The 22516-nt window shown below is 41.0% G+C and overlaps 2 protein-coding genes across 4 annotated transcripts in view; one reads left to right on the top strand and one right to left on the bottom strand.

Annotated features, from left to right (window-relative positions):
• The first annotated feature begins 990 nt into the window (after positions 1-990).
• Positions 991-5567, top strand: LOC309708941 (nuclear distribution protein nudE homolog 1-like). Its single transcript, XM_082537314.1, has 9 exons — positions 991-1163; positions 1544-1634; positions 1763-1916; positions 2351-2499; positions 2605-2741; positions 3312-3488; positions 3571-3656; positions 3748-3902; positions 5162-5567. The coding sequence occupies exons 2-9, from the start codon at positions 1549-1551 to the stop codon at positions 5253-5255; spliced, it is 1038 nt and encodes a 345-aa protein (XP_082393440.1). The 5' UTR covers positions 991-1163; positions 1544-1548; the 3' UTR covers positions 5256-5567.
• Positions 5568-7446: 1879 nt separating this feature from the next.
• myh11a (myosin, heavy chain 11a, smooth muscle) overlaps positions 7447-22516 on the bottom strand; it is a 33105-nt gene continuing 18035 nt past the window's right edge. For 2 of the 3 annotated variants that reach the window (XM_082537312.1, XM_082537311.1), the window contains 36 exons: positions 21557-21649; positions 21394-21457; positions 20523-20621; positions 19899-20042; positions 19581-19676; positions 19306-19424; positions 19060-19212; positions 18420-18593; positions 18172-18345; positions 17932-18046; positions 17161-17354; positions 16607-16728; positions 16458-16527; positions 16177-16337; positions 15970-16078; positions 15700-15831; positions 15369-15575; positions 15115-15252; positions 14910-15033; positions 14656-14827; positions 14356-14568; positions 14046-14190; positions 13737-13943; positions 13515-13619; positions 13235-13387; positions 12792-13040; positions 12411-12623; positions 12069-12281; positions 11801-11962; positions 11226-11354; positions 11059-11147; positions 10845-10968; positions 10547-10755; positions 10296-10404; positions 10020-10192; positions 7447-8392 (listed from right to left, as the gene is read on the bottom strand). In XM_082537312.1, the coding sequence (XP_082393438.1) occupies positions 8263-8392; positions 10020-10192; positions 10296-10404; positions 10547-10755; positions 10845-10968; positions 11059-11147; positions 11226-11354; positions 11801-11962; positions 12069-12281; positions 12411-12623; positions 12792-13040; positions 13235-13387; positions 13515-13619; positions 13737-13943; positions 14046-14190; positions 14356-14568; positions 14656-14827; positions 14910-15033; positions 15115-15252; positions 15369-15575; positions 15700-15831; positions 15970-16078; positions 16177-16337; positions 16458-16527; positions 16607-16728; positions 17161-17354; positions 17932-18046; positions 18172-18345; positions 18420-18593; positions 19060-19212; positions 19306-19424; positions 19581-19676; positions 19899-20042; positions 20523-20621; positions 21394-21457; positions 21557-21649 (5283 nt within the window). In that variant the 3' untranslated portion in view covers positions 7447-8262. Of the gene's footprint in view, positions 8393-8869; positions 8903-10019; positions 10193-10295; positions 10405-10546; positions 10756-10844; positions 10969-11058; positions 11148-11225; positions 11355-11800; positions 11963-12068; positions 12282-12410; positions 12624-12791; positions 13041-13234; positions 13388-13514; positions 13620-13736; positions 13944-14045; positions 14191-14355; positions 14569-14655; positions 14828-14909; positions 15034-15114; positions 15253-15368; positions 15576-15699; positions 15832-15969; positions 16079-16176; positions 16338-16457; positions 16528-16606; positions 16729-17160; positions 17355-17931; positions 18047-18171; positions 18346-18419; positions 18594-19059; positions 19213-19305; positions 19425-19580; positions 19677-19898; positions 20043-20522; positions 20622-21393; positions 21458-21556; positions 21650-22516 lie in introns of all 3 variants that reach the window. The other variant, XM_082537313.1, reaches the window with a different exon arrangement.

The following is a 22516-nucleotide window of genomic DNA, read 5'->3' on the forward strand; positions in this document are numbered from 1 at the left end:
AACTGCCTTAATTTATAATGACATCTATTCAACAGGGTATAGAGATTTTGATCCATACTGAAATCATAGCATAAATCAGCAATATTGAAGGTAGGCTGTGGTGTTTTATCAATGCCAAACTGGTACTAAGGGGACCAAAATATGGCAGCAAAATATCTTCCACACCATTACACCACCAGCAGTGTGAACCATTGATACAATGTAGGATGGAGCCATGCTTTCATGCTGTTCATGGCAAATTCTGACCCTACCATCTGAATGTCTGAATGCAGAAAATGAGACTCATCAGAACTTTTTTCCAAACTGATGTCCAGTTATGATCAACCTGTGTGAGTAGCCTCAGTTTCCCGTTGTAAGCTGACAAGTGAGGCACTCACTGTGATTTTATATAGTTGTAGCCTGTCTGCTTCAAGGCTGGACATGCTGTACATTCAGAGATGTTCTTCTGCATACATTGGTTGGAACAAGTGGTAATTTGAGTTATTTCCTATTAGTTTAAAGTAGTATAGGCACTCTGTAAACCCTAGAGATAGTTGTTTGGAGAAATCACAGTAGCTCAGCCATTTCTGAAATACAGTTGTTGTTGTTGTTTTTTTATAACACAAAGCATCAGTGGAGCCACTACCATTGTATGTTTCCCATACATAAATGATGACTGAATGAAAGCTCAAGAACATTTTACGCTTTATCATGTATTAAGAAAAAAGTGCTTCAATTCCATTTCACTTTCCCTGTCAGACAGTCGGTGTAGTAATATGGGCAGAATACTGAAACAAAAAACAAACAAACAAAAAAAAAGAAAATCTAAATCTAAATGTGAGGGCTATACAATAATTTCTTTTATTATAAATGCAGTGTATGAAATATCATAAACGCCTTACAAAGCAGAAACAACGGACTGTGCTTGAGGCTCCGCCTTCCCGGCCTACAGGTCTGCTAAATCATATGATTGGTTAATCTTTAAAAACGTCATCTGTGTTGCCCAATGAGCTTCACGAACTCAATGTTCGTATTTATTTGGTTGGCGAGACGATCGACGTGGTAACGAAGGATTAGTTTGTGCAATTCTCAATACGTATACTCAATAAATCCGGAAAAAATATCATCACATCGAAGTACATTCCCTTAGCTGTAGCATGCTTTAATCGTTCCTTCATATGCAGGTGAGTGTGTTTAGTTCCGTTTAGAGCAGCTTTAGAATCACATATCGAACTAGATCGGTTAGCTGCCTATATTAGCTTAAGTTAGCTAAAAACTTAGCCGGGCCATATGCATTCTCTGACATTGCATTTAGATTTAAAAGTTTCCGTTTCATTTTTTACTATTCTACAAATAAACTTTAAAACTATTTTTTTGGTTATCCCTTTTTTGGCATAAGTATGTGAAGGAAATTGTTCGGCGGAGGTAATTTGTGTTAGCTAATAAAGTTAGCACTCGCTAACGGTTTTGTAATGATGTGTCCCCAAGTGAGACAACCACGTAATTTAAGAAAGGAGAAAGCTATAATTTGATTGAATCCTCCCTCCATCCTTACTCGGAGCAGCAGACATGGTAGAGCCGACAACACGCAAGTTTGCATCCCTAGAAGAGGAGCTGGGCTTCTGGAAGGAGCAAGCAGAGAGATACGAGCAAAGGTACTAAAAAAAGGCATACAATCGGAGGACTTACTTTTAGGAAATTACTTTCTGCAGTTATTGTTATATAATTCTTAACATGTGCTGAGCTGATATTTTGGAGGTGTTGTACATTGCTCTGTCACCAGGGCTGAGGAGGCTCAAGAGGAGCTGCAGGAATTCCAGCAGATGAGTCGGGACTATGAGGCTGAGCTTGAGACAGAGCTGAAGCAATGTGAGGGTCGAAACAAAGAGCTCCTGCAGGATAATCACCGGCTTCGTGTAGAACTGGAAAACATAAAGGTAGACAACCTTGATTTTAAGTAGGCTGTGGCCCCTTAATAGAGGGACACAAGCACTGATGCTCCACTTAGTGACATTGAGGATTTGGAACAGACACACCCCACACAAGCAGCTTTTAGCCTACCAACATTCAGCTTGTTATTGCTACTGCCACTAGGAAAATTGCTGCCTGGGTATAAAGCAGCTGACTGCTATTTTAGTCAGTGGTCCATGGGGAAATAAGCATAGTGGAGAAAGTAAATTCAGTTGTGTGTTCAAAAAATGCTCAAATGTGGGGAGAGGGAACTTTTTAAAGGGTTTATTGTCTCAACGTTTAATAAAATAGTCAGCTTTTCTTATTAAAATATGAACGGCAGCTGTGTTGATTAATTTGCCATGACCTTGCCAAGCTGACACTGTCAGTTTCAGTTTATTTGTTCTTGTGCTTTTTGTAGGAGAAATTTGAAGTCCAGCATTCTGATGCTTTGAGGCACATATCAACACTTGAGGAAGAGCTGGGAGAGACCAGAGCAGTTAGAGATCATCTGCAGAAGTATATCAGAGAGTTAGAGCAATCCAATGATGACCTGGAGAGAACCAAAAGGTCAGTGCTTAAAAGTTGGTACATGTTCACACAGCCATGCTGTGCCCGTTAGACTTGCCAATATATAAACAATATTGCATAATATGTCCTCTCTGCTTGTCTCAGGGCTACCATCATGTCTCTGGAGGACTTTGAGCAGCGGATGAACCAGGTCATTGAGAGAAACGCCTTTCTTGAAAGTGAGCTGGATGAGAAAGAGAACCTGCTTGAGTCTGTTCAGAGGCTCAAGGACGAAGCTAGAGGTACACACAATCATCCACTCAAAGCAGCTTCTCAGGTTCACAAGAACTGCTGATTTCTCTTATCACTGACTCAGTGAATTTTGATAGTTTGATTAATTCAGCAGTTCCTGTTTTTATTTATGTCCTGTTCTTCCCGTTTATTGTACACCTGACTGTTAATATATAATAATTTTATAGGATATGTTTTAACTAGTAACCTAGGTAAAATTATTTAATGGGTTTTATAAGTGTTTATGAGTCTATGCTTAACTGGTCTTCACAGACAGCTATAGGCATATATTTTAGTGTTATATGGTGTGTGGAAATTCACTTGGTGAATCTTTCTAAAGTGTGGAACGCTATCACAGTTAATATATTGTATGTGCTTTTAATGTGCTGTGAGAAACTGAACCGGCAGTTGGTCGTCAGGTTTCATTGTGCAACCAGCGTCACCTTTACTTTTGTTTTTGATCATGTTTGCCTGCCCCATATGCCAGCTTTTTCCACAAATATAAATTACTTCTGAAAAACTATAATAGGTGGTTGGTTAGAAGATGGTTTAAATTCTGTTACTTCTGTAACTTGCGGCAGACCTTCGCCATGAGCTGGCTGTACGACAGAAGGAGAGACGGCCATCCAGCAGCCTGGGCAAAGACACAGATCGTCCTGATACGATGTTACCCTCAGCTGGAAATCCTTCCATCCCCGTCACACCCTCCAAACCTATTAGTTCATATGTCACAACCCCAGCTTCCAACATCCGGAGAGGTAATATAAAACTCTATCTTAATAAGTACCTCTATACTAAAAAAACATGTGTTTATCAGCTTATGTGTGGTTGTTGTTTTAGGCGATAGTCTAACAGGAACCCCGCTTACTACATCGGCTAGAATATCTGCACTCAACATCGTTGGGGAACTACTCAGAAAAGTTGGAGTAAGAAAGTTAATACTTGTACTGAAAGTGCTATGTTGGTTTGTATGTCTTTATTATTGATTTCTGTATTTATTTATTTTAATCCTGCCAGAATTTGGAGTCCAAGTTGGCATCTTGTCGAGACTTTGTGTACGACACATCCGTCAACAGACCGGCGCTTACAGTTGGTCCTGGCAGTCCTTCGGGTTTAGATGCAGGTGCTGAGCTCCAGGCGGTGGGCCTGAGCCCTCCTTCTCAGTATGACAGGTGAGGGAATGTCATCATGAGTTTACAGTAGAAGATCTGTTTTGAGTAATACACGTCTAGCTATCTGCATACTTTATGATTGGCCTTCTTATGGATCCAGATTGCACCTTGTTACTTCTCTGTTTGCCTAATTTCCAGCTCTTAAAGTTGCTGTTTGGTATTTTAGAGTTTTATTATTCTATTTTTGTTGATTGTCCCTGGAAAAAAGTTTAGTAGCTTATTGCATGCTAACAGAATTTAATAAAACTTAATGGCTATTTGAATATTTCAGAATCTGCATGATACTTTAATTTTACTTCCTTAAATTAGGTGCCTTTTATCTTTACCACTTTGCCAGCTGGTAGTGATAACTGGTGATAATGGTGTTTGTAGCTAAACAATGTAATACATGAGGTAATGTGTAGTTGAATGTTGGCATATATAGGTCTCTACACCAGTTATAACCTGTATAGACTATGCATAGAGTCTTTACCTTCTCCTAGGAGAAATTATTCAAGCTGTTTTATGATCTGAGCAGTTACTGTCATATTTCATGCCTGCATATGGAACAAAATGGCCGGGTTTGCATCAGAAGTTGAGGGGGTGAGCTCTGCCTGTCCAGCTACCCATCACAAAACCTGGAAACTATTCCAACGGTTGTTTTTCCACGTCTATCAATATATACTGAGGTGTCAAAACACCAGCACAGGGGTGCCGTCAAATGTCATCTTTATGGGGAACAGAGTTAAAAATGGATGTGGCCTCTGGGCCTGAAAAGCCAGATGAAGTTGGGCTAAACCCAAGCAGTGACATGTGTAATGTCATGATGTAATGGCCAGCAGGGGGCGTCTCCGGGGGTTGCAAAATGAACTCTGTAAAAGGTCGATGGGAGAATGATGCTCCCCTCTTTACTTTTATGACATGAGTAAAAATGTTCCTGATGACTTTATAAAGTCATTCATTAATTTGAAGTCTTACTGAACAAACATGATGTTTATTTTGTGCATTCTGGCTCCATTCAAGATGTGAAATGAATGATAAAGCAGGATATGCTTTAGGGTCTGGCTGCCTAACTTTGTTTAATAAGCCACTAACTCACAAGCATTGTTATGGGTCTCTCAGTCAGAACCACCCTGTGCTTGTTAAACACAACAAACAAAAAACAAGATGGCAACAGTCCAAATGCAAAGCCTTGAGGCCTTTGACTGTAACTACATTTGAAAAAAGATTGTGACTCTGAATGTACAGCTTTAGCTCATGAGTTGAACTTTGTTTTTCAGTTTGGTGAAACGGTTAGAGTTTGGACCAGCTCCTCCAAGAGGGATCTCCCATGGTGCCCAGTCTCCACAGGGAGGGGTCAAGATACTGCTATGAGAGGGGAGGGGAAAAAACCCTTCCTTTCTCTCTCCCTCCTGACCTTCCTCATATGACACCCCTGGACTTTGAGCTGAGCTGTCTTCCTTGTCGCCGTACGTCCTGCTGATTGTCCTTGCACCGTGCCCTCACTGAGCAAAGAGAGAGGCTCTGCCCATTAACACACGAACTTCTGCTCTCTCAGGCTTGTACCACACCATATCACAGGAGGCAGCACTACATCCTGTGGACCCTACCATTCGCAGCATATCTTCCACTATATCTCTAATGCTGTGGTGGCTAACTTAAAAAAAACAAACAAAAAAAAAACAACTCATGGACCTTCTGTGTTTTCTGTGGTTGGATCAAGCACAGCAGGGCTTTGTAAACATTTCTGCTCCTACATCACTAATCTAGTGCACTAGCCTATTAATCATTATCCATGTAAGGAACAGTTTTAATAATTAAAAGCACTGGAAAGTGACCCTGGTATAGGGACCAAGAATCTGGAGTATTGTTTATGGAAAAGTTGAGCAAATATTGTGTTTGTGACCAAGTCAAAACCAAAGCTGTGATAAATGGGAAAACTGAAAATAACAAAAGCAATAGGTTTGTTTTTCTTTGAGATATATATGAAAAACATGGTTTAGCTTTGTCATTGGCCTTTTCTGTGTTTATTGTTTCCCATCATGTCTTGAAGAACACAGATTGATATTTTGGTTTAAAAATATTTCAGACTGGGTGAATGAATGAGCTGACAATGAATTACTTCCTGCCATGAATTGGCGTTAGTATTTCAGCCAGCCTTCATCACTGCTGTTACTTCTTCAGTTTTTGGGCTCTTGCTTTGCTGCAGTGCCACGGCTGATCCAGGTGTTAAAATACCGAAACAGATCATCGTCTCTGTCAGATTTTCATCGAGAGGGGTGCCACTTGACTTCATGGTGGTTAAAGTAATAGCATTTAGTATACCCCCCAACCCCATTTCGTTATCATTCGGGTCCTTCCTATTACCTCCCTCCAACCATTTCACACACCAACTATTTTCTGCTTTACTGGGGTTATAAAAGATAAAATTTATCATGCTGAAGATTTATGATCTAATGTTATCATAAACCTTTTTACTGATGGTAGCTGACAGTATATTTTAGACAGGCACTTGAATGTATAGTATCTCTTTCTGCCACTTAGACTTACATGGTGGACATATGGTAAACATGATAAGCAATAATAGATTTTGAAATGGTCAAATTAGCACTGTTCGTATATTTGTGTAGGTATAAAGAAGACTTTGAAATTAGGAAATGGAGCGATTCTGATGTGACAGCTATGCTTTTCCCTGAAATGTTTCTGTTTAAATGGATCTTGTCACTACTGCCATCCAGCAGCTCATTAAGCAGCTCATTAAGCAAATATTAAAGTTGCATATCTAAATATGACCTTTATACAGTAGCTATCACTGTATACTGCACTGTAGCCTTTGTGTAGGAATTAACTTGTAACATCTGAAATCTGGAGGTCCTCCTGTTTGCAGGACAGTTTAAAGGGGGCCTGTAATGCTTGTTTCTACAGTCATATTAATGTTCTTGAGTGTAACCGAGGCGCTATGAAGGTCACACAGTTAAAAATAATCATCATTTGTCTCATTCAGGACCTTTTTACAGTCCGAGTTTATCCACTGCCTGAAACAAGTTATTGTAGATCTTAATTTAGGCCAGCTTTTTTTTTTTTCTCTTATGTCTGCTCCCTCCTAAACGGAAGTTTTGAACCTCACTGAAATGAACACATTAAGGATATCCTCTTTAACGACATACAGAGTAGACAGAAAATAGTCTTTAGAGCAGGCTTGAACTAGAAATATTGACTCACAGGGAATCCTAACACATATGCTGACCTCATGATTTGAAACTTTGGCCTTGTTTCGTCTATAAGTGTGACAGAAAGTAAAGGGAAGCATAACTGGTCCCCTTTAATCTTCCTTGAGCTACTTCCAGTTGTAATCCTTGTAATCACTGTGTACTGGCTGTTTGTTTAGGACGCCTGCAGCTGCTTCTGTATGCTGACTTTAAACTGTTTGTGCCTGAGGTACTATACCCAACTTTCGTCCTGCTGGTTTGCAGTCGTTTTTTCTTTTTCTACTAAACTGAGCAGATGTGAATAATGTGAGTGAGTTACTGACCAAGACAGAAACATTAAAAGGAGAAAGTCAAACTATTTTTTTTTCTTTATTTCTTGTGCAGGTGGTTCAACAGGTAATGGATACAAAAAGTGCCATGTAAACATTTGTTGAATACAAAGAAAATTATAAAATGAGATTGACTTAGTTTAGGGTGATCAGGGACTTTTTATTTCTAAGTACAGTAAATCTGGAGAAAGGAAAGCTACTGAAAGAAGATCTGAGCGTTGCTTAGTGCTCCATGTTGATATGTGACTCAGTTTTCTGGTTAACAGTAACCGAAAACCTTGTCTGACCTCAAACATTTCATAAACCGCGTCTCTAAACAGGTTTGGACACATGAGAGGCACAAATAATATGACGGAAGCTAAAAATGTTTTTCCTTGGTGGGGGTAATAAACAACACTGCTGACTAGAAGCAGACTGGGGATTGAAATATCTGTCTATGCATCCAATCTGAAACCCTAGAGTGGTGCTCTGGAACAATAACAGCAGTCACAGGCAACAGGACGACGGTAACTGATAATAGTTCTACATCTGTAGATTTACACTTTGTCACTGCTTTAAGTACTAAGTGGGTGTTAATTAGAGGCTCCTATGTTTGTGTCAGTGCAGTAAAAAAAAAAAAAACAGTGAAAATAGAAAAGGGAAAAAAAAACCAGCAAATCACACAAAAGCATAACCACTAGACGACCCCACTAAGTTGAAATCATGTCCTGATTGTTTTTGTGTCAAGAAAAGGTGCTCTGAAACAAGAGGACAGATAGATAGCATAATAGGCTTTTTCTTTGTTTTAAGTGGCAGGCTTTGCCCTGAACAGTATTTCTCATATATGGTTTTTTAAAAAGTCCCTTAGTCAGCGGACTTTGTTCCATTGAAGTCGCTTTGGGAGTCGGTGTCCTCCTCTGAGGCATCCTCGACCACCCTTCGGCCTCCGCCTATGCGCCGAGGTGTGCTGCTAAAGGGGGGCTCATTTCCACGCCTAAAATAGGACAAAAAAGTACACAAGACACAAACAGAAAGAAACATTGTCACAGTGAGGGGATGCAATAGGCTCTGTGTTGGTTAAGTTCATTTGAAAACCAGTTGGGTGTTTGCACACTGCAAAAGGAGCGTTGATGAAGTACAGAATGTACAGGTTGTGCTTCGGTTACGGGTAAAGCACGCTGGTTATCTTTGTAACTCATTTTAACTCCTTGGTCAGGAAAATGAGTTTGGTTTACGGCAGTTAAACCAAGCACTGAGGAAAAATATGACCCCAGGAAATGGGTACAATGGAAACCAAATGGTGCAATATGACTTGGGACTCAGAATTTTTCAGTTACATCTCTGATAGCCACATTTCCCTCAGTTAGGCTCAGTGAAAGAAATGAGAGCATTAAGGGTGTGCACGGGGAATGAAAAGTTATGGTATGTTAATGAGAAATAGTGATGGGGTAACTTTTAGGTGCAGAGATACCTGCTACGTTACTCCTTGGGTTCAGGGTTGCCTCTGGAATAGAGATGGACATGATTGTTTTGTTTCCGCTCATCAACTTTAGAAAGAATGTGAATGCTTCAAGTGTTCATTTACATCCCTTTGAATGACATTAATTATGCTCTGTAGCACTGAAATGTAGCTTAACTGAGAGCATTTAAAACTAATAAATGTGCTTTAACCTGTCTACAGTTTGGCAAATCTGTAAACTGTTGTTTGTGTACAACTGTGGCTACAAAAAAGTTTGGATGCTTTATAAAATGTTAGAGCAGAATGCTAAGATTTGCAAATAACTCGAAGCCTGTTTGATTGAAAGAAGCAGAAAAGACAATTTTGTTAATTTTGCTTTTCAAATATACAGTTTTTTAAATTTTGATGCGAGAATCATGTCAAAAATATGTTTAACAGGTTTAGTTCCTTCTTCCAACAGCACAGTTTGAGACTCAAGGGTTTTACTACGAAGGAAGTTCAGCGAAGCCAGAGTTTCTTTGTGTTAGCTGGCTCGACAAAACCTAAATCCTCATTCAGAGGTAACTGGTACCATGAAAATTATTTAACAGTCAACTTTCAAGTGAAAGAGTTTCTGCTTCAGGCTCTGAGTGTTCTTGCATATAAAGGGAGGGGGGCTGGTGCCATTTAGCTTCTTTACTTGCTCTGCATAAAATTAGATACATTGAGTACCACCAAAGGAGCTGGTGATAAAGACCTTACTAACACTCGGGCTGCAAATAAGATGAGCATAGTGCTGTGTACAGTTGAGCTTCATTCAGGGGTTTTAGTAAGGTATGTATATAAAAACATAGTGCTTCACCACAGAGTCTATACTGCAAGCAAAGCATGGTTTAAAAAAACGTAATAATAAAAATGTGGTTCCTCCAGCTGATTTTAAGCCAAAACTCTGAAACCGACCAGGTTATGTCATGTTAAAACCTAAGTTACCATGGAGACCTAGCCTGTTGTCTTTGTAGTATTTCAGGTTAAACTGATCTGCAAACCATTACATTCAGTTATTTACATTTTACACAGCATCCCAACCTCTTACTGCAATGTCTGTGTCCTGTTGTGGCATCATGGAAATAGCAGGTGAACATCACCTCCATCAGCAGAACGACCCTTTGGCGTTTTATCCTACCTGAGTTTGTTCTTGAGAGAGCCGATCTCGCGGGTCATGGCGTCGTTGGCCTCAGTGGCTTCATCCAGCTCCCGCTGCAGCTTCCTGCGGGCTGCTGTGGCACGCTGAGACTCCTCCTCCGATTCCTCTAGCTGCCGCTTCAGCTGCTTCATGCGAGTGTTTGACTTTTCCGCCTGGTGAGTGAACAAAGCGAATATGCTAACTCGGCACTGACAAGCACAATCAAAGCTGCATTTATTTTCTTGTTCGTGCACAAAAACGTTTCCGTGACTGTACCTGGTCTTTGTACTGCTCTGCCTGTTTTCTTTCGTCTTCCACCTGCAACATCAGGTCCTTGAGCTTCTTGTCTTTCTGGCGCATATTCTTGGCAGTTGTCTGCTTATCCCTGAGACAAGATGGACAAGAGTTAAGAGGAAATGAATATGAGTACAGCTGATACAATTTAAAGAAGGTAAAACCACCAAAAAAAGTAAATATTTTTTTATTCATCAAACATACGGTATGCTCTGTGTTTATGTGTCCCTGACCTGTTCTCCTGCTCCAGCTGCTCCTCCAGCTGTGCCACTTTAGCCTCCAAGGCAGAGATGGAGGACTTGAACTTGGACTTGACCTGGTTCTCCATCTCCTGGAGCTTGGCCTTCAGCTCCTTGTTCTGGCGGTCCAACTGCTGCCGAGCGCTCTCGTTCTTCTGGGAGGTGGTGCGCTCCGTCTGCAGCTCATTGTTCAGCTGATCCACCTGTGGGTGGAGTACGTGCAAAGAGAGGGATGAGAACTCTGCCCAGTGCTTTAACACTTCATGAATCATGTCTGCTACAGTCTTATCACCTGTTGTGTGCTCTTCCTCAGCCTGTCATTGAGGATCTCCATGTTGCTTTGCTCCTCCTCCAGCTCCTCCTCTAGCTGGGCGATCTTAGCTTCCAGGCGACGCTTCTCATCTGACAAGGCTGACCTGAGCACAGAGAGCATGGTAAGAAATGCCACCATCTTTTTTTCATGGTTCACTTCACAGACAAAGCAACAGAGTGAACTCTACACCTACTTTCCAGAGGTGTTGCTCGCCAGCTCATCGGACAGTTCGTCTCTTTCAGCCTCTGCTTGCTTCCGTCCTCTCTCAGCTGCAGCCAGTTCCTGCAAACACATACATTCATTATTTTGAGCCCCGGCTCCCAGAGAGGTTCTTGCCTTGTTAGGAATCGACAGCCTTACCTCCTGTAGCTGCATGAGCTCAGCCTCCAGACTCTTGGCCTTCTTCTCGCTCTCCTTTGCGGTGGTCAGCACCTCTTCTCGAGCAGCACGAGCATCTTCCAGCTCCCTCTGGTAGTCCTTCATCTGGGCCTGGAGGGATGAAGAGAAACAGAGAAAAGACATCAGATAATGTTTCAAGTATATTTACGATACTTGAGGCAGATGATCTGTGTTTGATGATACCAAGTCCTGTTTTCAAGTGCTTCTCTTAGTGATCATATCTTATTTTAGTGTTTTGACATTTCCCTTTAAAGTCACAGTTACTAGCCAAAACCGGGGAATTTTCCCTTAAGAAGATGTTTGTCTACATATCTACAAGTTTATTTCAAGAAAACAACAAGTTAACTTTTACATGTGTTTGCTTCCAAGTTAAAAAAAAATCCAAAAACATTTTACCTTTAAAATAAAAACCTTCACTACAACATATGCTTTAATGTAAATATGCATCTAAAAAATTACAGTGAAAACTAAAAGACCCATACAGTATTTATATAAATTCTTCTGTGCTGAATTTTCTCAGTGTCCTTTGCTCTGACCTGGAGCTTGCGGAGCTGCTTGATAGCCTCATCACGTCCCTTATTGGCTGTCTCGATCTGTCCCTCCAGATCTTTCATGTCTATCTCCAGCTTCTTCTTGGCTGCTGCTGCTGTGGCCCTCTGCTTACGTTCATCCTCCAACTCCGTCTCCAACTCACGGACCTGCAGCCAGTGTGCATCATTGCAATGATTACTGACGCTGAAATAGCATTCTTTGATAATAAATCATTCACATCCTTCTGGTATAAGAATGAAGGCTTTTATTTACCTGCTTGACCAGCTGCCTCTTCTTCTCCTCTCCCATCTCATCTCTTCCCTGGAGGTCTCTCTCAAACTGGGCCTTCAGAGCCTGCATGTTGACCTCCAGACGCAACTTGGCATCCTCAGCCGCCTGCAGTTCGTCCTCTAGCTCCTCCAGCTGCGTCTTCATCTCCTCCACCTGGGCTTCCAGGCCTCGTTTGGACTTCTCCAGCTCATGGACCTTCCATCAATATATTTTAAATTAACTGGAAAGCTCTAGACACTGTAAACATATACCTGTAACTACAGACTTTCAGCCTGCAGATCTATTGACCAGTGCCAAGTGAGTGAAAGATGTTCCAACACTAACATTTTTTCCCACATCATCCTTGGAGCTGATCAGGTCCTCCATCTCTGCTTTTAGGGCCTTGTTGGCTCTCTCCAGCTCCTCTCTGGAGTCCTGAGCCTCTTCTAGAGCCCTTGCCAGGGACAGAGCTTTGGTCTCCTTCTCTCTGGCCTCAGCTTCAGCACGGTCTCGCTCGTCTGCATATTTACTGGAGACACTCTTCTCTTCGGCCAGCATCTGGAGATCAAAGAAACAAATAACTATGAATTTAACAAATCTGTTTTACTGTGCATATAATCTTATATAATAAAGTCACAATCTTGACTACAATTAACTGTGAAATTCTAAAAACAGGCTCAATCCCATGAATGATATTTTAAAAGCTTGTTTTCTGGTTTAGCAGACCTGGTCAAACTTCTTCTGTTTCTTCTCCAGGTTTGAAACGTTCTGCCTCTGGTTGTCCAGATCCATCAGCGTGTCCTCCAGCTCCTGCTGCAGACGATTTTTGGTCTTCTCCAGCTTGTCGTATGCTGAGGCCTTCTCTTCATACTGAGTGTTCGCTGCCTCCAAATCTCTCTGCAGACGCTTCTTTCCTTCCTCCAGCAGCTCAATGTTGCCTGACATTTCATCCATCTTCTTCTTTGCATCTGATAGCTGCACACAAAGCAAAACTGTTATGTAACAGAGAGGAATCTTCTACATGGTACAAGAGTGTTTTCTTGTTATGAGCTTTATCTTACAGTAAACCTTCACTCCAATATCGCTCCAGTTTTTTCCCATCATATTATCTTTATTTTGCTCCCGCCAATTTCTCTTAAAGTCTTAATCAACAGAGTTTGGCCTCTGACCTGGATGTTGAGAGTGGACACGTGTCTCTCCACGTTCCTCTTTGCCTCCATCTCCTCTTCAAGCTGCTCCTGTAGGCTGTTCTTGTCGTCTTCCGCCTGTCGCAGCTTTGTGGAGAACTGCAATTTCTGGCGTGTCTCCTCAGCCAGCAGCTCCTGTTAGACACAAGAGTTCAGTAGTCAGTGCGTTTGTTCTAAAGTTTAATATATTTCATCGTCACAGCAAAGACTAAATGTTTGTGTGGTGTTATTAACAACATGTTAAGAGTAAACGTTCGGTTACCTGAGAGTCTTGGAGTTGGGAGGTAAGGCTGGCCACGTCTTTGCTCAGTTTGATGTTCTTTCCTTCTGCTTCATTCAGTAGGTTTGTCACACTCTCCAGTTCAATCTGTACAGGAATAAAAATTATGTGTTTGTTACTTTTTCAAGCGTAGTTTTGTGGCATTCTTTTTTTAATGATTCACATTTTTTTCCAGTTGTTAAATAATTAGTGAAAGTGATTTACAGTGATCTTGGAGCAGCGCTCTGTCAGCTCAGCCTTCTGCTTCTCGCTGTCGTTGAAGCGGGACTGAAGATCCGTCACCTGACCTTCTAGCTTCTTCCTCTTGTTCTCCCCATCTTGCTTGGCCTGGGTCAGTGAGCGCACCTCCATAGTTAGCTCTGACGTTTCCTTCTCCAGAGCTTGTTTTGCTTTCTCCAGGTTTGACTTGACCTGAGCAGAGGAAAATAAAGAGAATCCTCAATACGAAATTAAAGAAATAAAAAGCTAATGACAGCTGGGTATTAAGAATGATTCATAAAATAGTGGCCTTACTCGTTTTGACTGTTCCAGCTGCTCACTGAGCTCCTCAACAGCCTGAGTGTGTTTCTGTCTCATCTCATGTATTTGAGCCTCGTGGGTCCGGTTCTCCTCCTCAATGGCTCTCTTCAGCTGGGTCACTTCATGCTCACGTTTGGCTCTGTAGGCAGATACATGGATAATGCAGGTATTTTTTTAAGCATGCACATTTTGTTTTTTGGTTATGTTTTGTTAGTCATCTTTTTCTTCTCTAAGATAGCTTCATCATCTAAAAGGTGAATGTATATACACTTTATAAATTCCTCTGAATACATATTTGTGTAACCTTAGTTCCTGCTGTGTGGCAGTGGTGTCCAGAGTGTCCTCTAGCTCAGACTTGAGGGCCTCCAGCTCCTCCCCAAGGTCCCGTTTGATCTTCTCGGCCTTGTTCCTGGCAGCCCGCTCAGAGTCTAGGTCCTCCTGCAGGTCGGAGATGTGTCCTTCCAGCTCTCTGATCTTCTTCAGAGCATTGTTTTTCTGGGCAGACTCATCTTCCAACCTGTGAGAATCAAGAGTATATTAAACTATTAAAACTGATAGAACTTAGTGTTGTTTTGAAGAAATAAATACACCAGTCTGACACTACCTGGCTAAGGCGTTCTGTAACTCCTCCTCCTTCTTTGCAAGCTGAGCTTTGAGGTCAGCGATCTGGGCCTGCAGGTCAGCGATCTGTTCCTGTAGGTCATTTGACTCCGCCTCCAGTTTGCGCTTAGCTTTATCCAGCTCCTGACGGGTCTTCTCCTCTTTCTTCAAGCGGACTAGTGCGAGAGAGATACCACTCAATGATGTGTATGAGAAATGTGATATGAGTACCGTTACAAATGCATACAAGGTGACTACCTTCTAATTCAGAGATCATGGATTCGTGTTTATTTTTGAGCTTAGTGAGATTCTTAGATTTTTCTTCTTCCTCTGCCAGGTTAGCACTGAAGTCTGCAACTCTCTCCTCTAGCAACTTTCGCTCCTACAAAAACATCACAAAGCCGGTGATGTATTTAGTTTCCCAAGTGACTTACTTTGAAAAATGCTGATTTCCAGTACTTACCTTCAGCAGCTTGTTGTTCTGGTCCTCCATTACCAGAATATCATCCTCCAGCTTTTTGATCTTTCCCTCGCAGGTAACCTTCTCGAGCTGCAGTTTTTGACGAGCGTCTTCCTCCTCTTCCAAATGTTCCTCCAACTCCTGCATGAAAAGACTGAACCCTCAGTTTCTCCAGCAGCTTTATCACACTGTGAAAGCACAGCTACCCGAGCAATAACAACTCCAACTGAACAACAGTGCGAAACAGACATGTTGACCTGCATCTGCTGCTGCATCTTCTTCTTTTCCACTAACAGCCCCTGAGAACGCTCCTCCTCTTCATCGAGCCTCGCCTCCATCTCATGGAGGATTTCCTCCAACTCCTGCTTCTTCGCCGCCAGACGGACCCTCATCTCCTCAGCCTCAGCATACAACTCTGTCTCTGCCTGAAGCTGCTCCTGCAGTGCGTTTCTCTCCTCCACAATCTGACAGACAGGCAGAATCAGCAGACTCTCCATAACTGGAAACTTTATCGAATCAACGCTGAACGGATTCATTAAAAGAAAGCAAAACAAGGTTTGTGTCATTGATGCGCATTTAATCCCTTACCTGTGTATGTTTCAAGGTGATTTCTTTTAGCTCTGACTCAAACTTTGTGGCAACTTCTTTGGCTTTCTGTAGCTCCTCTTCCTTGAGACCCATCTCCTCTTCCTGTCGGGTCACTTGCAACAGAGGCTTAACCTGTTGTTCAGAAGGAAAAGGCAGAATTTGTCATTTCAAAATAATTTTGTAGTATCTGGAAAGTTTCTTTCTCAAAAACCACACAGATGTACTATGGTTTTGTTGCATTTATATGCTTCTAGAGACTGACTAGCTGACCTTTGTGAAAAGCCTCCACCACTGCCAGTTCCTTAGTTTGAGGTAGGCAGCACAGTTCCTCTGGATCACTTTCATAGCTGTCAGCTGCTGCTGTCGCTTGGCGAATGCCCTTCAAAAAAAAATACATAGTGCAACATGCAAAGTTTTATTTACGGTGATAACAGCAACAAATAAACTGCTTTAAAGGGGGGGCTTCAATTTTCATACTTTCTGGCCAGGAAGCCTCTAGCTTGGGCCTGGAAAGCAATGATGATCACAGTGATCTTCAAATCTCTCTCCTCCTCTAGTTGAGCAAGCACTCCTGTGCGGAAAAAGATTTTACTCTGTCCGATTCTGTACAGGTTGGGGTCCAAGTCCAGATGCTTGATCTACAGAGACAGGAGATCAGTAAATGATGTGATATATTAAGTTGTCACACAGGATAATTCTACCTTGGTGTGTGTCAATGTTATTGAACATGGATGACAATTTTGAAGTTGTGAACTAACCATGAGGCAGCAGGCTTGTTTTCCGTCCATGAAACCTTTGGGAATAGCGTTAGCAGCCAAGATCTCATAACTGCAAGAAGCCAGAGAGATGTTACACTTAATATGGTGAGAAATTTTGACTGAAATAGTATAGTAGTAGCTAGACCGACCGCTGGCGGAACTCCTGGAAAACGATTCGGTTGGGGAAGCCTTGTCGACAGATCCTGATTCCTTCCAGCACACCGTTACACCTGAGCTGCTCCAAGACCAGGTTAGCATCCAGCTTCCCTGCCTGAGTAGAGCAGGATTGCAGTTTTATTACATAAAGTTTTCAAAAACTAAATACATAAAGTATAACTCGCTTATGCTGACCGGTTAGTAATAAATTCATTTTGTCTATGTTATGTGTGTGTGTTTTTTTTCATGACTTTAGAAATACGGCCACATATGGAGTGAGATCAATTGCTAATTTATATGATGATGAAAAAGCTCTCCTCTCAATATGCATCTATAGTCATGTGAAAAAAAAGTTCTTATAGGGTTTTACACCATCCTGTGAAATACTAAGTACACATTTAAGGTATAGGAAATTAAGAGGATAGATAGCAGCCAAGAGCTGATAATCACACACACTTGATTAATTGATCATTAACCACCAGCAACCACCTCTAAAATTATGTTTTATTATTGCTAGTCTAGTAGTTTTGCTGCTAATTGTCTTTACCCTCTTCTCATGGTTCGGGATGATACATCTGACGAAGTTGGGTTGGGTGTTGTGCAGCGTGGTCATGAGTTTTGCCAAAGACTCCTTGTAGAGCTGCCCCACTGTGCGGAACATTCCCTTCTTGGTCTTTGAGGCGCTCGGGCCGGAGGTGTCTGACATCTTAGCTAATGTGTCAAGGCCGACGACTCTGTCCGCTGAAAAACACAAAACAGTGTGTAAAATCAGCTTGTCTTTGCTTTAATGCCTATTTCAGTTTTAAGAATCTAATTGCATATCTTTTGTGGGACAAACATATTGATAAAAGCAGGTAAAATGTGTGTGTTGCTTTCGGGTAATTTGTTTCATTGTGTACACGTCAGATTTGCTTTAATGTTCTTAAGGTAAAATAAATCTGAGTTGTCCCATCTAAAAATCAATATGAAAGAATCAAGGTGATATCTTTAGTTGTGGCTCCAAAATAGTTCAACAATCACTAAGGTTTCTTTTTTCCCTTTTATTTAACCGGGAAGTGAACTTCCTAGATAAATAGTCTCTTTTCTGAGTGCCTCTCAGGGCAAGCTAGGAAGCCCTAACCTAGAAGTTTCTCCAAAGACAAAGGCAAAATGTGCAGAAAAACATTTCTAGGATTTCAGTAAAGAAGAAAATCTAGTTTAGTTGTGGCAGCAGAAGCTTCTGCTGTTTTTATGCCTTATCACTGAGGAGAGTTTGGTCCTTGTCTCAGAGTGGCTTACAATAAACTTATGAGACGGAATAAAATCATATGCATCTCACCATCTTTCCAGAGGTCTTGGACAAACTGGTTAGAAGAATTGGAGAGCAGTGCTGTAACGTTGTCATTTAGAGGGTCCATGTTCTTTGTCAGCCAGGCTGTGGCGTTATAGTCTACCTAAAACAGCAAGACGACAAAGTTATGTGAGCTTTCATGAGAATGCAAGATGATTGTCTTCAAATTAAGATAAACATTATGAAGACAGAACATTTTTCCCTTCTCCTAACTGCCATCATTCTCACCTTCCCAGCATAATGAAGAATGGAGAACTCTGTTTTGTCTTTAAGCTGTTTAGGTTTGGCAAATTTCATGTGGTTGCCCTGTGTGTTTAAAAGTTTCTCCACAAAGGAGATATCTGTGGCTTTGGGGAACCAGCACTCTTCATCCAGCAGGGCCAGGATGCCTGGAGGGTTGTTCTGCAGAGAATATTTATGTGATTAAGAGGCTGTGTAAGATTTAACTGATGCTGTTATTTATTATTAACACTTACTGGCCTCTCAATGAGCTCGATGCAGGGCTGGAGGTCAAGGCCAAAGTCAATGAAGTTCCACTCGATGCCTTCTCTCTGATACTCCTCCTGCTCCAGGATGAACATGGTGTGGTTGAAAAGCTGCTGTAGCTTCTCATTGGTGTAGTTGATGCACAGCTGCTCAAAGGAGTTATCCTGCAATAGCCAGAACACAAAGATGAAGACATGCATATCACATCCACTATCTTTCCAAGCGCTCTGCACCGTAAAAAAAAAAAAATCCTAAAAAAACAGTAATATTCTGGCAGCTGGGGCGCCAAAATAATACCAGAAAATAACTTTCTCATGAAAATACGGTTATTTCCAGTAATGACAATACAGTTTGTTGTCCTAATTTTACATGGGACTTTGCCTTTTTCATTTGTGAATGTATTTTAATAATCTAAATATGCATATATACAGACAAATACATTTAAAAAACAAGAAAATTATGTTTTATTACATTTACAGTGATTTTACATTAATTTACATTTGAAATGTAAAATCACAGTCTATTTATGTAAATTTAATGATATTCTAGAAGAACAGTACAAAACTGGAAAATACACAGTAAAATTCTTTTATATTACAATTTTTTTTTACAGTGTGTGATGATCTATACCTCAAAGATCTCAAAACCGGCAATGTCAAGGATTCCCAGGAAGGAGGCTCCTTGGCGTTTAGTCTTATCCAGGGCTTTGTTAACCCGGCCCAGGATCCAGCGGAACAGTCGCTCAAAGACAGCTTTGGCCAACGCTTCTATAGCAAAGTCAGCCTAACAGACACAGACACACAGAAGAACACAGACCAGACTGTGATTAACACACAGTTATTCCTGTGTTTTTAAACAGTTTCCTCCTTGCAGTACCTGCTCTTTGGTCTGTGCCTTCTGCACCACCTCCCTGCCCACTTTGATGCGAGGGGTGAGGATGGCTCGTGTAAAGTCTGTCACATTGATGCCCTGCAGGTGACACACCTTCTGCGCAGCTACAAAGACAGAAATTTTGTCATATTGGACACAATATTATTTCACCCAGGTGTTCTTGCTGCTATAGATAATACATTTTTAAAGTTACAGCTGGCTTTGTAAAAGTCAATAACCCCTAGTGGGATTTCTAATGGCAGGAAGAAGTTGTGTCTAACCAGTGTTGTCTGGCATGGTTGCCTGCTCCTGGTTCCTCTCTTTCTTGAATTCAATGTTTCCCAGCTGCATCACTGTGGAGCACACCTTCAGGATATCTGGAACAAGGAAATCAAGTGGTTGACTTCACGGGGAAACACTAATAATAATGTTCTTCTTGTTTGCTGGAACATTTCCCCAAAATCAGCTTGTTTTCTGATTTAAATGTAAATGAATGTTGCCTCTTCAATGCAAATTCACAACAACAGTCCAGATTCAGAAGGTAAAGACCAAACAGTATTAGAGCGATGCTAATGCTATGCTTATTACTACGCTGATACCAATTCTGTCCTCTTCTGTGATGCCCATGATATTCATGGCCTCCATGGTTTCCTCATACATCTCATCGTCTTGCTGGCCAGGGAGCTGGACGTGGCCTGCGCTGAGGAAGCGGTAATTACTGAAGGGCTCCAGAAGTAGCTCCTCTGAAAATAAAGAAAAACAGCGACTTATCATCATCATCGTTCTGTGGTCAGTAATCTGTGAATCAGTGAGGCTTAACTTTTTATGAAGATTTTGCTCTCGTGAGAAAATAGCACGAGTGGTCATAAATAACATGCAGGAACGCTTTACTCAGCTTTATTTTGATTATTGTGGTTAAACATCAGTTGGAAGAAAATCTTCTTTGAGAGTTTGAGAAAATTCTTTTCCTCCATGACCTTAAAAAAACATTTTCATAATCCAGCTGGATAAATTGTGACATGCATGACAGTCAACGAAGACCAGAAGTGACTTCCTTTTCCCCTTCCTCCAGTTCCAGATGAGACTTCCACATGACGGTGATATGTACAACACACTGTCAAAGAAGCCCTGCTAACTGCTGCAGCATCAAAGAAGCCCTGCTAACAGCTGAGCAGCAGCATCAAAGAAATCACACACATATTTTGGGTTTATAATCATCTTACCGCGCAGTTTGTCCTTGGCACCAGCAATCATGTAGTAGAAAATGTGAAAAGCTCTTTCTGTCTTTGCCTGTCTGATACAGCGAGACTTCTCCAGCAGATCTGAGAGCAACTGTTAAAGAATAAAAATCTCATTTGTGAGTAGGGGCAATTTAGTTTACAAACCTCTGTTCAGCCTTAAATGATAATTCTTGTTTTAACTAAATAGGAAGAATATAATTAATGCCTTGTGTTTTTTTTTACAAGCCAGTCAAGTTTCAGTTTCTAATGATCTAATAATCTATCTCTCTCCAAAATGTCATCGAATGAGTGCCACCTATTCAGTATCTAGCCAAATGTGAAATATTTTCACAAGCCCTGATTTTATTCCTAAGTTATATGACAGAAAAATGTCCAGAAGAGTATGACATTATGTTTAAAAATAAACTGTCATCAGATATTAGTGTTAATCTTTGCAGTAATCAGTGTATGAATTCTTGATTTAAAGCCAAACATTTATTTTCTGAGGTTATTGTGACTTTAAACAATCTAAACAGTTCATCCAAGTGATTAATAAGTAATTGTAATAATTGTAATAGTAATAAGTAATTAAGTAATTAGCAACAAAGCTAGCAGTCATTGTTTTAAAAATCTCATAGATGATGCAAGTTTGAATTATATACCTAAAAAAACGCCTTTTATAGGAAAAAGATGATTTATAATGGCCCGAAATAAACTGTTATTCAAAAGCTGTCAGCAGATAAACTTTGCAATAACTTATTTGAAATCAAAAAGCAGCACACAGCATTTAACTTTTGGTGCAGATGAAAGGCAACACAAAAAGTCTTCTCACTGTAAAAATAATATGTCTAAGATTAAAAAGTAAAAAGGATACAAGTCTCAATGTTGGCTCCAACAATGTAGCCGGTCACGTCAAAGTTGATGCGGATGAATTTTCCCTGTGAGAGAGATAAATGAGAAGTGAGATCACGATACGTGCAAAAAATATAACTAAGAAAACATCTAAACAATGCATTCTATAACTTCACAAAACTCACAAATCTTGAGGAGTTGTCATTTTTGATGGTCTTAGCATTTCCAAAGGCCTCCAGGATAGGATTGGCCTGCAGGAGTTGCTTCTCCAGCTCCCCCTAGTGATGACAGCAACACAGAAAAATGTGACTAAGAAGGACTGATTCGCTGCTTGTGATGCAGTGGAGTTGGAGTTTGGTGGGGATGAAGTAGTATAGGGTCAGTATTGATAGGTTAGCGTAGGTCTACCAGAATATCATCAGTGACAAGGGAAAAAAGGCAGAAAACAAGACGAAGGGCGCGGGTCCTAACTAAACAATGAATATTTGGACAAGTACATTTATATCAAGTTACAAAAGGTTAATATAATAATTTCACTGTAGTCTTCTTTGATTTTCTGATGAATACTGGATGGATTACATAACACAGACATGACCAAAACACTCCTCCATCAGTTCTGAGAAACTGTTAAAATCCAGAGAAGCTGTTGTTGATGACGAAGATCAGAGGCTGAGATGGATGAGGTGGGTTATGTTGGGTCACAGGCTTCCAAATACCAGCTGAAAAGCTGTGAAAATATTCCAACAAAGTTTTTTTTATTCAGTGCGTTGGCAAATCAAAATGATTCTGATTCAGAAACATCCTACTGGAGATGCGATTTGCTTCCAGCGTGACTGCAGAGACTGTAGATGCAGGTGGAGCTGGGCGATAGTCAGTAAATGAGGCAGACACCCCGTCACTCTGCATTGAGTTAATCCACCTGATCAAAGTGGTCTGTCCTAGTCTGTATCCAGGTCGGGCGCTGTAGACCTCTACCTAACCTCTCTTGCTTAAAAACACCTCCCTTAGCAACACTGTAAGTGAGCTAAAGCTAGGAAGAAGAGAAAGGAGCACGACTTGTAGCACAAAGATAATGAAGACAAACGATAGCCATGTGAAGCTGTTTGCCAACTTGTGTGAATTCGTTAAGCTCAGTTTCAAAATAT

The sequence above is a fragment of the Aulonocara stuartgranti genome (assembly GCF_965226115.1).
Source record: "Aulonocara stuartgranti genome assembly, chromosome: 6".
In the NCBI taxonomy this organism is placed as follows: Eukaryota; Metazoa; Chordata; class Actinopteri; order Cichliformes; family Cichlidae; genus Aulonocara; species Aulonocara stuartgranti.